We start from the raw sequence: 15,235 nt of genomic DNA on the forward strand, positions 1-15,235 counted from the left end.
TACCTATAAACTAATGATCATTCCACACTCTCATGCAGCTTGTTAACCATGTAATAGGCACAACTTTTTTGGTAAAGATAGTTAAACTAGTTCACATTTACGGTCACTTCCACCTTCAGCACACCCCATGATTCTACCTCATACACCCTGCTCAAAGCTGAGCTGTAACAGTTTCAGAATTCCAGATATAAATGCAGCAGCTGTGACACCACCTTCATTTTAAAATAAGCAAGACGTCCTAACACACATCTGTATATACTATACCCCAAAAAACTAATATTGCTTACAATTACTTTTCTCCAAAAAATTAAAGTACTGCCTATGAAGGCAGTTAATCCCTGCTTTTTCTGTGCTCCAATGGTGTGCTGTACCTTCTTCTGTTAGAGTAATTACAACTTACACTGTGACTTCCTTTTGCCTCCCACACTGGTCAGTAACTTCAGAGGCTGCATCCTTTAGGCCCCAGAAACACAGCACAGAGCCAGGCGAGCAGAGGGCACTAAAATTCTAATGTTTACATAGGACAGAAAAATGGATGGCTAGATGCTTTGATAAATGAAAGAAATATTTTTCAGCAGCCATTTTACACTCAATAATTAATCTTTTTACCAACTGGGATATTATATCATCCAGGGATAGGGCCACAGTATGGCAAATTAAATGATACTTACAAGAGGCAAGCAACAGGAATGCAAAAAGGAGGTAGGAAAGTTTTCAAGCTCAAAAAGGCTCCTGATCTCCATTTATTGGCTTAGTTACCAAAAAAAAAAAAAAAAGGCTTCTGAATAACAGGACTTTTCCTGGATTCAACACTACCCAAAGGGAAGAAAATTTAAATTACCCAATTCAGTAAATTATTTTTTAAAAGATTACTTTTGAAACTTCTCTCAAAGAAGGTCAATATTATTCCAAATAATCACGGAATTTCAGTCATGGAAGATGCCTGAGGAAAAAAGCCTCCCTAAAGCACTTTGAAATGACTCCAAGGGTGTTTACACATAAATGTTTCAAGCTCTACTCAATTTACAGATCTGGATAGCACAGACATGTTCTCCTGTCACAAGTCTCAGAGTTTTTTCCATACAGATTCATATAACATGGCATTCACTTACACAAAACACTAGCATGAATGAATCCAGATTCTAATGAAATGCCGTCAAAATGTTCAGGAAAATACAAGAATAAAATGCCCTTTGTGATTAAATCACATCAATAAGAACAAGCAGACTGCAAGTTATACAAAATGCCCACCATGACAGCTACAGCTCTGTCCCTTCACATCAGAATGCAAGAGAAAGTAACATTTTAGGGTTGAACATGAATCCATCCTAGTTCGTATACAGATGTTTTAAAATAAGTTACTTGGAAACATCCATGTGCTGTCATCAGTACCTGTCAATCCCTCAGAGCTGAGTGTAACACAGCAATGTGCTGTGACACCATAGTTGAAAGCCACCGGCCTCCTACAGGTCTCAGGGAAACTTAATCTAGCTATCAAATTACAATCGAATCCACTGGGTTAGCCAAATTCAATGGCCTCAGGAGCTGTTTATCAACAACCTTCATACACTGGGCACAAGTGAACGCAGGCAGAACAGACAGGTTTGGCTCTGGACAGGTGTGGTGCTGAGTTGCCTTTGTGGCGTGCATGACTGGGAAAAATAAACAAGGGATACGGTCTTTCTCTTGATGACCCCACTAACACCACTATGGTGCCATGCTTTCATCCTGTCTTTATTACTCGCCTATATTATAAATAAAAAGTGAAAGCAACGCCTCTAGAAAGTCAGTGATAAAATGTATCTGCTTATATAGATTTTCTGGGATCTCCTGCTTACAGAGTTGATTAGGCATTTGATACCTTGTAACTGAAGAGAGGATGGAAGGTTCAAGTAAAGGGATTTTCAAGTGGAAAACATGAAAACTAAGAGTTATCGTGATCGTGGCAAGCCTCAATATTCCCCAAGGAATATTATAAGATGCTAGCCTGGGCTCTTTTGTGAAAGACTTTTGAGATCCAGGCAGCTTAAAGGTCAGCATGAGGACATGAAAGAGCAAGGTGCTGAAGGACTGAATCCAAGGTCCAGGACATTCCACCGAAGGAGGCAAGCCAACATGAACCTTTGTTCACTTCTCCACGTTCAAGGGACTCCAACAACCTGACCTGGATTTAAAGGAAGGCTACTAGGATGGGAAAAGACCTAGAAACCACCCTGTGTGGGGAATAGCTCAAAAACAAGAAAGCTGTTTTTAATATCAAATGAGCTCTCTTGTGGAAAGTAGATAAGGTTCATTCCATGGAACTCTATAGGGCAATGCTAAAAACAACCAATGTGTATTCAGACCATCAGATTGTGGTCAAGCATAAAATGTTTCTTGCAAGCGGAGGTGCCCAGGATAGAGAGAGAGGTCTTACAGAGCAGTACAGGCACTAACTGCATCCGAGCACTGGCAGAATTCCCAACCCACAGGGAGGACGGACAGGGAGTTCCACAGTGCAGGTGGCCCGATCAAGAATTCTGGTGCACTTTCCAATTCCAGGAGGTTGATTTGCTTATTGTGCATAGGCTCAGACATGAGCAAGTTTTAGAAATAAAATGTTTCCCTTGTATCTCCCAATCCATTTCCCTAACACAAAATGAGAGGACTAGGTCTGGGCCCAATGAGAAGTTAGATTTTTTTCAGTGTTTCATCCAGCTTCAAAATCGCATAATTTTAGCTTTAGATTATTTTTCAGTATACCTTTGCAACCAAAATAAATGAGAATAAAAGATTTTCATTTCACCTAACTGGTGAAAAAACAATGCTTTAAATTCACCTAAATTTCTGATGCTTCCAAATATTGCTTTGTCTTCTGCTGACAGGGGTGACTGACAACATCTGAGCATGATCCACTATTGAAAAAGATTTCTTATATTTGATACGTGTAGTTAAATCACCACCTTAGCCTTTTCTTATTCAGACTGAATAATCTCTCAGTTCCTGTCACAATTTAAAGTTCTTTAAACATTTTGGAGATTTTTTTTAACATACTCCAACATTGTACACATCTGCTCCTAGAAGAGCATGTGGAGAGGGACAGAGTATACCGGCAGAACTCCAACCAGAGGTGCAGGCAACAGGAGATTCCCTCCACGCTGCTGAACGAAAAGTAACAGAAATCACAATGAGATTTTATGCAGGAAACAATGGTTTCCCTAGTCTTCAACTTTTTGAAATAAAAATATTTCTGTGCTAGCCAAGCAGAGTCCATCCCAGCCCATATGAAAGCCTAGAAATATTGTTTCAAAATGAAAATAAAATGCAACTTGGAAAACCATAGCTGGTCTGCTTTACTCAGAAGCCAGATGACCAAGTCTGGGGCTAGTGCAGGCTCAGTGGTCATGTGCAAGGCTGGGGCTGAGCACAGGTACCCCACTAGACTGCCACCCTGCTGGTGTGGATTCCAGAGCTGACCTTGTCTAAAAATACCCACCATGGAGATGTGCTGTCAGAACTGACTCCTGAGCACCTGTACTCCTGTGCTGGGCCTAAAGCTCATCGCCTGCCTGTGTGAACAGTATGTTTTACATCTCCGTTACAATTCCTAATCTTATAAATTTTTATGTCTTTGCATTTGCACACTGTAAAGTCTAACGGCCTTCGTGGGGCTTCATGCACAGCTCTCTCCCAACTCAATATGATCAACAGTTTTCCTGAGAATGAAACCATCACCCAGCTTTGAGAAAATCAACTTATATACCTTTTGACTAACACCAATCTACCATGAGCCAAGCACTCCCTGTGGGAAAGCCACTTCTGCTAGTTACTTCTACAATATTGGTTACTATGCAAAAAACATACAATCGCAGTTAATAAAATAAGAATATATCAAAACCTCACGTGAAAACGCACTTCTGAGGTTCGGCATCTGTAGCTCACTGAGTAGGGCACCGGCTACATACACAGAAGCTGGCAGGTTCAAGCCCAGCCCGGGCCTGCTAAAACAACAATAACTGCAACCAAAAAAATAGCTAGCCATTTGGGTAGGTGCCTATAGTCCCAGCTACTCGGAAGGCTGAGGCAAAAGAATCACTTAAGCTCAATGAGGTTGCTAAGAACTGTAATGTCACAGCACTCTACCAATGGCCACATACTGAGACTCTGTCTCCGGAAAAAAAAAAAAACACAACAGAACACACTTCTGAAACGGCTGGGCCTTACAAATCAAAAAACTCATCAGATGTTTGTGAGCTGATCATGAGTTAGGATCTACAAAATTTTAAAACAGAAAAGGAACCTATAATTTAGAAATTTAAACCCATCTTATCTTTTATCTGTAATTTTGTTGCTTTAACAACCACGTATCAAATGCCTATTGTACAGCAGGCCCTATGCTAGGGCTGAACTTGATAACAGATAAATGGCACTCCCCTCTTCAACACTTTCCACCTCCTTCGCAGCAGAGGCAGACAAGTAAATCATCACAGTGGCATGCTCTTATCAAGGTGTCCTCTCTGACAAGGGAGAGGCTCAACCCCTTTACTCCAAGTGAAGGTGTCAAGAGATGCAAGTCACAACGGAGATGACATCCGACTGATGCTTAAACGAAGAGAACTATCAGGAGAGCTCATTACCCCAATAATCAGGCCCATACAGAGAAAGAATGTATGTACTTTAATAGCATCAAATGTATATAACAAACCAACAATGCCATTATTTTATCATTTGAAAAAATTAAAAATGTAATTCCTTTGTAAAAAGCAAAACAAAGAATAACACAAACTCGAAATCTGACTCAGATTCTGTCATTTTAAGAGAAATGTATTGTGCTTTTAATTTAATTTGATAAAATGGCACAGCTTACAAAATGTTTAGAAACAAATGTCAACACATGGCACAAAGCCCACTTAAAAGGAGTCAGCACAGTTAGTGCCACCCTTTTTTACAATGTCTCATGTCCAATGGCATTTGGGGGGCCAGAGAGGGGCAGTCAATCACGTTTGAAAAGGTTGCGTTTCTGGATCACGAAAGCATTACAGAAAATGATAAATTGAGAAGTAAACAAAGAAAGGGTTTTTGGAAGGGGGGATTGGCTTTTTCATAAAATTTTCCAGGTCATTTTCTCTTCAAGTCTAATTCTGGGCCACAATTAAAATATACAAAACACCCAATAAATCAAATACTAACTGATTAACATATCTTTTCTCACTTTTCAAAAACTGACCTATGGGGAAATACAACAAAAGCTAAAAGAAAGCTTTCAAGTTCAAGCTAATAAGCTAAGTTGAAAAGAATTTAGCCTCTTAAATTCATCAGACATCCAGTGAGTTCAAATGACCAAAGGACAAAACTGCTCTCCATATAACTGTGTTGCCTTAGGAATGCCTTCATTCTTTGACTGGGCTGGAGAAGGAAGTATTCCAATTCATCAGTCACCCTACAGAACCATTTACAAAGTATCAGAGCTTAATATAAGGCACTCAACATAAACACATAATTCGTCATCATTTTATTGCTTCAGAAGGCATATGAGAATTTTGCAAGGCCCAAATGATTCAACAGAAACCTATTCAGTACATTAATAAGCAAAGCACTGAATCAGACACCACTGGTCCAATGACCATAGTTTCCAAACTATTACTTTGAACACACATATTAACAAATTAATTTTATGAAAATTCCAAGTATATACAGTACCCTTGGAGACACAGTTCCAGGGGTTCTCAAACTTTTTAAACAGGGGGCCAGTTCTGTGTCCCTCAGACCGTTGGAGGGCCGGACTATAGTTTAAAAAGAAAACTGTGAACAAATTCCTATGCACACTGCACATATCTTACTTTGAAGGAAAAAAACAAAACGGGAACAAATACAATCACACCGCTGTATGTGGCCCATGCAAGCAAAAAAACAAAACAGGAACAAATACAATCACACCATTGTATGTGGCCCGTGGGCCGTAGTTTGAGGACCCCTGGTTTAGACTATGACATACCAAAATTTCCTAAACATTCTAATGTTACATAGAAACAACTGAACACTTTAAATTGTAACTAGTAATTCCTCCCAGAAAAGGAAAACTGAGACAATACAGTCACCACAGAAAGGATTCTCTTGAGGCCCAAGAATCTTAGAGCTGATGACAAACCGGTTTCATAACTGTAGAGAGTGCCTGAAATTGACACGTATGGTAAGGTGGCATATAATACTCTGGAGTCAGCTTTTATTTTATTTTTATTTATATTTATAACCCCCCCCCGATATCCACTTATTTTACTTTTATGGACACATGAAGAATTTCCAGTTGCAAAAGACAGAATGTCACAGAAAGTCAGAAAGACTAACTTTTAAAATAGTCATAGTGTATTTCACGAACTTTTAAAATAGTCATAGTGTATTTCACGACAAGATAAAATCATGGAGTAAGAGAATAAAAAGAAGAAAAACACAAAAGTTCTATTACTCTCTTAGAAGGATTTTACTGTAATTCCCAAAACACAGCATTTTAATAATTTATTACCACTTTTTCAGTCAGGCAGAATTTTTTTTACTATCTAAAGTTTTCCCTCCTGGTTGGTCTAGGTCCTCACCTTGATAGTAGATCTGATTTAAGCCCTTATTTTGAACAATTAACCATGGAGGAATATGAAACTGTTATTTGACATAATTGATAGAGCCTCAAACAGAAGACAGAAGTATTTATTGTAAAACAAAATGAACTTTAAATGCTAAAAATGTCAAGAGTTCTAAAGATTCTATTGCTCCCACCTCATGACTGTACTTTAAAAAAGGAATGAAACACCCCAGAAGCACTGGCTAGTATCTTCCCGTGAGCTTTCTCTAGAAATTAACAAAATCCTCAACTGGAGCAACAGTGTGGGTCATTATTTGGAATTCAGACAAAGAGGCTTAAAATAGCACCTTTCAAAATAAAAGTAAACAAAATTCCTTTTCAAGAAAAGTACGCAGGTGGGTGATGCCTGTGGCTCAAAGGGCACAGGCCCCATATGCCAGAGGTGGCGGGTTCAAACCCAGCACCGGCCAAAAAAAAAAAATTTTTAATCGAGAAAAGTATGCTATGCTATTTCTATTTCTGTGTATACATTTACTTGGATAGAAAACAATGTCTCAAAATATTTCTTTAGTGAACCTCCTGTCAAACTCAAACCAGATTATAACCTTTATAACCAGAAATTTATGTTTCTGCTGAAGACAGAGATATTTCTCAACAAACAATTTTATATACCTAGTAATTTAGTATAACAAAATGGGAAACCAAATGTGTTGCCATCTTAAAAATATCAAGAGGTGACAATTTTCAAAAGTATTTTCAAGTAAGAAAAGCTTCTTTAGTAAAGAAAAAATTCTGCTTACACTTTACACTTACCTGCATTCTAGACCCACCTGTGATCATTCTATCTATTCTGCCTCCATTTCCTTAACTATAAAAACAAATGTCTTCATAAGCTACTGTTGTAGACCCAAGTTATTCATGGTTTTCAATACTAATGGTTATGACTGTTCTTGGGTGACCTGAAAACACATTAACACATTGTCATTTATAATTCTGTGTCAGCAGTGACTACATCAGGCGAGTAGACAGGGTGTAATCACCCAGCTTCCCACGTCCCATTTGACAATCCCCTAGTCCTTACAAGTGAGTGGCAGGTGCAATTACTGCCCTTTTATGTATAACGAAAGTAGCCTATGATGGTCTAATATATAATAATGTAATTATAGAAGACTGAAATTGAAACATGAAAGAAAAAGTAAGTTGAAATTCAAGATCTCACCCTATCCCTCTTGAATACCAGAAGACTGCTACAATATAAAGTTGCTGGAAAAACTGACAAAATAATTTTTTAGTAATTATCAAAATTCCATATCATGAATCATCACCATTCTTCATAGTTCTAAAAGTACATGGTATATTTTCATGAAACTTTCAAAATGTTAATTTTACCAGATTTGCTAAAAGGAGAGTATCTCTAAAAAAAAAAACACTGTGTTCCAATGAGGTCACTCTAAATGGATTCCTTATTTGGTTTCATAATTAGTTTCAACTTTTTTACATGGCTGACACCAAAAAGATAAAAGCATAAGAGGCCAATTATAAGTTATAAAATGCATGATATATCAAAGTTATATTTCATATCTCTAGAATTACAAATAAAAATGGGTCAGAAAGATTTAATTTCTAATCAACATAACTCTTAGAATAAACCTCACTAAATTATAAGATATTAATTTTTCATAGTTTAGCTGGACATCTGGAAATACATTGCCCATTTAAAGTAAAATTTCCGCCCCCACTTGCAAAAACAAATCATATTTTTTAAATATTGATTCTTCCAGTTACTAGTATTTTATAATGGAATCACTGGAATTTTCCTGAGTCCCTTAAGGGCAGTCCCTTACTGCCTTAAGCCTTGAATGTATAGACTGTTTTAAAAACAATGCACCTGTGTTGTATTTACTTTATAGAAGACCTGGATGGATATATTAAGGAACAGATCAAGCAGATTTGTGACTAGCAGCATGAATCTGACCACTGTTCACTAGTCTTGAAAAAAAATTTTTTCTTTTAAGCATATTAACTATGATGGAACTATATTGTTTATAACACTAAATAGATAAGGGGATTCCTTTCTTCACATCCAGTGCTGATTTAACTTCAGCCAGTAAACACCAATGTTTATTCATAATAAATGTAAATTAATGATACTGAATTAATGAGGTTTCACTATACTCACATGGAAAACCAGATAGGCAGAACAACTCAACCGATGGTAACAAAATGTCTGTAAAATAAATTTACAGTGAGTTCTTCCTGGCAAACCACAAAGAAAAGACATTATTTACTACTCTATTTCAAGATATAAACATGAAAGTTATTACAATGTAGCATATTTCCGGTTTGTTTGTTTGTTTAAGAAGTATTACCAGTCTCAGAAATACTGGTGGCTTGAATCCTTATTTACTTAATAATATATTTGACTTAACTATCTTCTTGCATATACAACCTTGAATATCTTTCAAAATTTTCCTATGCATACTTTGTATACAGAGAGTACCTAGTATGTACAGTACACAGGGAAAACAGCTCATTGCTAATAGCCAAAAGCAAGCGTACACTCAGCGCAACAGTGCACTACCCAGAGTCTTTGAGAGTCCCCAAAACTCTTCCCAGGAATTTACCCTTCAACAGCCTGCCATGGTACCCTTCAACAGCCTGCCATGGTACCTGAAATTTCTACCACTATGATAGATGTGGGTTAAGATAAAAGACCCATCACAAAATACTCAGATATGGGAGAAGAGAAAAAGTCAAGAGATGAACAGAATCACACACTCATTATCACATACCGTTTAATTTCCTCCAAGTATTTTTAACTATTGTGTAGCAAATTTCTATGGCCAGTAGGGAATATCAGGGCCAGATAAAGCATTCCAAGTAGAAACAGGCAGGGAAGAAGGAAGAGAAGCCAAAGTTTGGAACAAGGCTTGTAGAACACCACTGCAGAAAAAAACAGGTTATAGGGTATGTTGGGGGATGGGAAGGGAGCGTTATTCTTCTGTTCATTGCTCTCAGTCTTTTGTCTTACAGTTATGTAATGTTTCCTTAAAAATATAACATACAACAATAAATAGATCAAATTATTCTGATTTCCAACAGAAATTCACCTTGGTAATGCCAACATTCTTATACTTTTCATTGTTTTAATCCAAGAATCCTCAAAATGGAACTGCACCGGGTTTGCTCACTACAGTAACTTTTTTTATGAAGTAATCTAAATGAATGCTTTTAATTTCTACCATCATTTCCTTTCTTTAGTTTAGAAAACCGATCGAAGTTTTTGAATACACTCCAGCAGATCCTACAAACCTCAAAAATGACAGAGTTAGTTGAGACTTAAAACTTAACCCACCTCTGTAAAGGTGCATTCTGGGGTACAATAAAGAAAGCAGTCACATCCACAAAGCAAAATTACAGATCCTGGAGGCCCAGAAGAGTGAGAAAGTGAGAGGGTGAGAGGGTGGGAGGGGAGTGAGGGTTGAAAATTACTTAATTTTCAATTACTTAATTGTAATAGAGTACAATGTATACTATTTAGGTGATAGTTATACTATAAGCACAGACTTCACAACTAAGGTCTTCATGAATATTTAAAAAATTGTACTTGTACCCTCTAATCTATAAAATAAAATTTTAAATGCATGAAAAAGTGGTCACATCATCATATTACTACAAGGGAAATCACCAAGTGTGACTTCATTTGTAAATAGCAATTTGTTACACAACAAAAGCCAGATTACACTAATGAAGAGAACCGTAAACAAACATCCTGGCATGCAATGGTAATAATGATCTAAATAGTAAAGAGTACAAGTATTCCCTCAAGATAATTTCTTCTCTGTATTGAATGGCCACTGCCATGAAGTTGTAACAAAATTTATAGTAAAGTTAGAGTTTTGTGAACTATGTATGATCTGATTTTTATAAACATGAAAAAAATCATCTAATAATGTGTTTGCCATTCAGCATGTATATATTTTCACTCACTAAGCTTATGATAGTGTATACACATGAAATGCTATTTCATAGAAGAACAGATTATCATCTCAAATAACTAATCATAAAAATCTCCGTATGACAAAATGTTGAACACAACCTTGGATGATCTCTTTCAGGCCAATAAGATAAAATCTACAAGAAAGCATAAGGGAAACACCAGCAATATGCCCACCCTAAAATCAAGATTGATCAATAAAACTTTCTATAACCTAGATTTCACATTTAACATTTCCCATCTGAATCTCTACACCAAAACAAATGCAGAATTAACTTTTTCTATAATGAAACTTTGTATTTCAGCTCTTCAGAGGTATGTAACTCAAATATTTGGAATTACAGCTGGGTGTGTGTACTTATAGTAAAAGGTCATTTATAATAATATAGCATTAGAAAAAAACAAGGCAAAATAACTGTGGAATAATTGAAGGACTCTTCCATATTAACTGGTAAAGATGCCAGCAAGAACATATGAACAAATTATTTTTATTGTTCACCTGAAGACAACTTTACATTTATATTAAGAATCCTCATTTTGTGACTGACAGTAGGGAATGCCACTTTATGTGAGCACAGAAGTGTTTTTTTTTTTAGATTGCTAAAACACTTAATAGTATCATTTTAATTGTAAGCTTTATATGTTGTTTTGAAAATGGGTTATATCTTAACCTACTGATTGCAGCTATACCAAAAGTTAACATATTGGGGAGATATTTATCATTCAGGAATATTTCAGCAAAAGGACTTAATTTTTGAAAATGTCAACAAAAACCTTCAATGCAAAACCTAGCTCTTCTGAATCAATGTGAATTGACTACACGAGAATGCATAGTTGCGGGAAAAATAAAATATTTGTGCATCTACCTGTAGTCCTATTTCAAATCATTTTTGCAGAGCTATTTCCTCGTTATTTTCACGGGTCTATGAATCCTGCACGGAAGCAGGAATGATTCCAATATAACAGAAACAAAAGAAGGTATTTTGTTCTTTTTCAAAACGTAACACAATTTCCCCTATCACCACAACCACTCACACACAAAAATTCCTTTAAAAACTGAGCAAACCTACAGGGAGCTAAGATTATTTCTGAAACCCCAGAGGAACTTATGTATTATGGTCTTTAGGCTGCGGGTGACTTCACCGAAGTGCTCACGGTGCAAATGACTTTACTGCCTGGCCCTCTAGTTGCACGCTCTGGCCACATCGGATACCACCTCTGTTCCACAGACAGACAAACACAGACACACACACACTACACCAGCAGGGTTGTTTCCGATTTCAGAGGCCAGCACTGAGCACAGCCCATGCCTACCCCTGCTTTGCTGGGTGTCCTGACCCCAGGAATAAGAGGCACTACCTAATCCTGGCAGATCTGCTCTGCTGCCTGATCCTTCCAGGATTCATAGGATGGTTCCTCCCCCACTCCACATCGGAACACAAGGAGGACAGTGGATTCCCTGTGCGATGGAGAGGACGACCACTGCCTGTCCCCTTCCTCGTCCCACACAGCCCCTCTTCTCTTCACCGGCACCCCCAGAGCCGTCCCTGCCAGGGGTACATAATCGCAGGTGGGGAAGAAAAGGCAATACTAAGAACCAAAAAGCCCGTTACAAAAGGGGTGCCAGGGACACGGGGGAGCAGAGAGAGGCGAGGCTACACTTGGAAGGTGTGAAAAAGTGGGGAGCCCTTCAAGAGTAATGACAGGGCGGCGGGGGTCGGAGAACTGCTTTTCACGCCTTTCTCTCGGCTGCGGGGGAATCCCGGGGCGGCCGCGGCGGGGGGGCTCTCGGTCGTTCCCCGCCCCCTGCGCCCCCCGCGACCCCCTCCCGCCGGCGGCCGCCCCCGCCCCGCGCGGAAGGAAGCGCCGGGCTCCCCCACGCTCTCCCGCTCTCTCGCGAGTGCTGTGCAGGCCCTTCCAGGGGAGGGGGAGGAGGCGCGGAGGGAATTGCTGCAATGGAGCGCCCGGAGAACCCTGCCCAAGCGAGGCACTCGGTGGAAAGCCACGGCCACATAAAAATGCCATATTATTTTTTTAAAAGCCATAAGTCACCCCTCCCTCTGTAAAAGAAAACCATAAACCCGATCCCATGCAAGCCTGCGAGCAGCCACCCACTTCCTATTTCTGTCACAGCAGCTACACCCTGCCAGCAACCACCACCACCCCCCCGGAGCCCCCTCCCGCCACCGCCACCGCCACCCCCGCTACCGCCTACCCTCGGCTCAGCCATTTGCCAACTGACGCCCCCGTCAATAAAAATGTCCCAAGAGGGGCTGGGTGGAAGGCGTGGGGGCAGGGCGCCACAGGGGAGGGGGTTCGTGGGTTGCACAATATCCTAGAAGGTCCGCGGCTGGAGCAGGGAGAGAACCAGGGCGGGGGGAGGGGAGAAGAGCCGCCCCGGCGCCTGCGGCACCCGGTGCACCCAGGCGACCGCGGCGCTCCGCTTACCTTTCACCACCCTGTCGGTCGTCGACAACTTGGGATCAATTGCCTTGGGCTCGGACATCTCCAGCCGCCGGGGGACAGCGACGCGCTGCTCGTCCGTCCGACTGCACACCCCGACCGGACCGGCGGGCCAAACACTCTATGCCGCCGCCGCCGCCGCCTCGCTGCAAACCGCTCGGCTGGAGGTCTGGGCTATGAGCTGGCTTTAAAGTTACTGCCTTTTCCGCGCGTCCCTCCGCCGCCGCCGCCGCCACCACCAGCCCCGCCGACTCGCTCCGGGCTGCGCGTGTGTGGTGGTTATTTATTTATTTTCTGAGCACGCCTCCCGGTTCTTCTTTTATTCTTGGAGGGGAGGGGGATGGGGAGGAGAAGCGCACACACGAGCACCCACCCGGCACGGAGACCGGGCACCGCGGAATGAACCCCACGCGCGCACACGGCCAGGATTAAGATCGATCACATGGGGAGGACCGGGGGCGAGGGAGGAGAGGCAAGGCCGCCGATGTCAGTGCCACCAGTCGCACCTCGGCGTCCCCGGCGGCAGAGAGGCGGCCGCCACTGCTGCTGCTGCTGTTGCCGCCTCTGCCACTGCTTCCCCACACGGAGCGCCGCCGCCGCGGCCGCCGGAGACGTCCCGCCGCCGCGCTCGCCCGCGCTCGCCTCTGCCTCCCCACGCCGCTCTTCACTTACACTGGCACGGCCGCGGAGCTCGGCAGACACAGTCCCGGGCACAACCTAGCGCCCTCCGCCGCCTCAGCCGCCGCTGCCTCCGCCGCCGCCACCGCGCCCGCCTCCGCGCCCGCCTCCTCCTCCTCCCCTTCCTCCTCCCGGCCCCCGCCTCTAGCGCCTCGGCGGCCTCCTCCTCCTCCCGGCGGAGCCCGCCCCCGGCCTCCCGCCCCGACGTCGGAGTCCCGCAAGCCCATTGGCTGCTGTGCGCGTCACTCGGCGCCAGGGGGTGGCCTCCCACTGGTCCCTCCTCCCACTCCTAGCGGTTGTCCCCGCCCCCCGCTCTGTTTTCTTCCAGCTGCTAGTCCTCTGGGCCCTCCGCCTCCACCGCCCAGTTCCCGCTCAGGTGTCCCTGTTGCCCACAGGCGGGGATTAGGGAAGGAGAATGGACAGGGAGTCGCGGCTGGGAGGAAAGGGGCTCTACCGTGCCACCCCACCCCCACTCGGCCTCCGAACCTGGACCCCGCACACACCCCCGCGCCTCTTTGGCCACCGTGCCTAGTCGGCTGGGTTAAGCCGCAATGTGAGTAGCCAAGTGCGGAGGCTGTCTCCGGGTGTGTGCGTGGCCCGCGAGAGGGCTGGACCAGAGGAGGCGGGGAGAAGAGGAGGCGGGTGGGGGCGAGAGGAGACCGAGACAGGGCGGAGGAAGGGAGAGCGCACTGAGGTCCGTGCCGCGGCGCAGCTGCTGTCGCTGCCGCAGCTGTCCAGGGAGGATCGCCCAAACGGCGAGGGACAAACAGTTTACCTTGGGGAGACGGACTCCGACTGTGATGGGATGTACGGTGGTTTATGCTAGTGGAGCTTTTATGCTGACGTGGTGGTTATTAGCGTTCTCCCCTAAGCATGCACCTTCAGAGGAGGTGGCCGCTGCGGCGTCGGGGGCCAGGGAAGTGGCGGAATGTGCGGGGCGCTAGGAGACTTGGGAGAGGCTATATCCAAGGAGGATGGGAGCGGGAGACCGACAGACCCTGGGCAACCCGGAGTCACCAGGGGCAGCCTGTAGGTCTCTAGGGAGAAATGAAGAGACGGGAGTAACACGGGAGAGAGTCGCAGCCACAGCTCGGGACAGGTGACACACATCTTCCTTCCCTGCTCCTTCCAATCACCCGACACCCTCTTGGTGCTTCGATACCTGCGGGTCCTTGCAACCTTTAGCGGTTCCCCACGCATGTGCCTCCGTCGAAAGGACAGGCAAGGCGCGGGGATCAGGCAGTGATAGTAGCCCAAATGCCCCTTCCCACCCGGCCTGCGACGCCACAGACTCGGAGAAGTAAGCCTGCCTCTACCGGAGGGTCACCTCCACACAGCCTGTCTCCCTGAGCAGCACCGGCACCCAAGAGCTGGCAAGAAGAATGGAGCTACCGTAGGAATTTTGGGGAAAGCTGAATAAATTTCTCACCCTCTGTCCTCCCTGGTTTATTGCCAAATGTCTTCAGTGGCAGGTTTTTCCTATTCCTTAAATTGGATTCCAATAAAGAGCCTAATAAATAGGTTTAGGGAGCTGGGGAATAGAT

At 43.1% G+C, this 15,235-nt stretch overlaps 1 protein-coding gene across 3 annotated transcripts in view; it reads right to left on the minus strand.

The window, feature by feature from the left end:
• Positions 1-13,780, minus strand: part of PPP3CA (protein phosphatase 3 catalytic subunit alpha) — a 304,967-nt gene extending 291,187 nt beyond the window's left edge. For 2 of the 3 annotated variants that reach the window (XM_053557180.1, XM_053557100.1), the window contains exon 1: positions 12,999-13,194. In XM_053557180.1, the coding sequence (XP_053413155.1) occupies positions 12,999-13,056 (58 nt within the window). In that variant the 5' untranslated portion in view covers positions 13,057-13,194. Of the gene's footprint in view, positions 1-12,998; positions 13,195-13,685 lie in introns of those variants that run through there. The other variant, XM_053557267.1, reaches the window with a different exon arrangement.
• Between the last annotated feature and the right edge of the window lie 1,455 nt (positions 13,781-15,235).

Source organism: Nycticebus coucang, chromosome 1 (assembly GCF_027406575.1).
Source record: "Nycticebus coucang isolate mNycCou1 chromosome 1, mNycCou1.pri, whole genome shotgun sequence".
Classification (NCBI taxonomy): domain Eukaryota; kingdom Metazoa; phylum Chordata; class Mammalia; order Primates; family Lorisidae; genus Nycticebus; species Nycticebus coucang.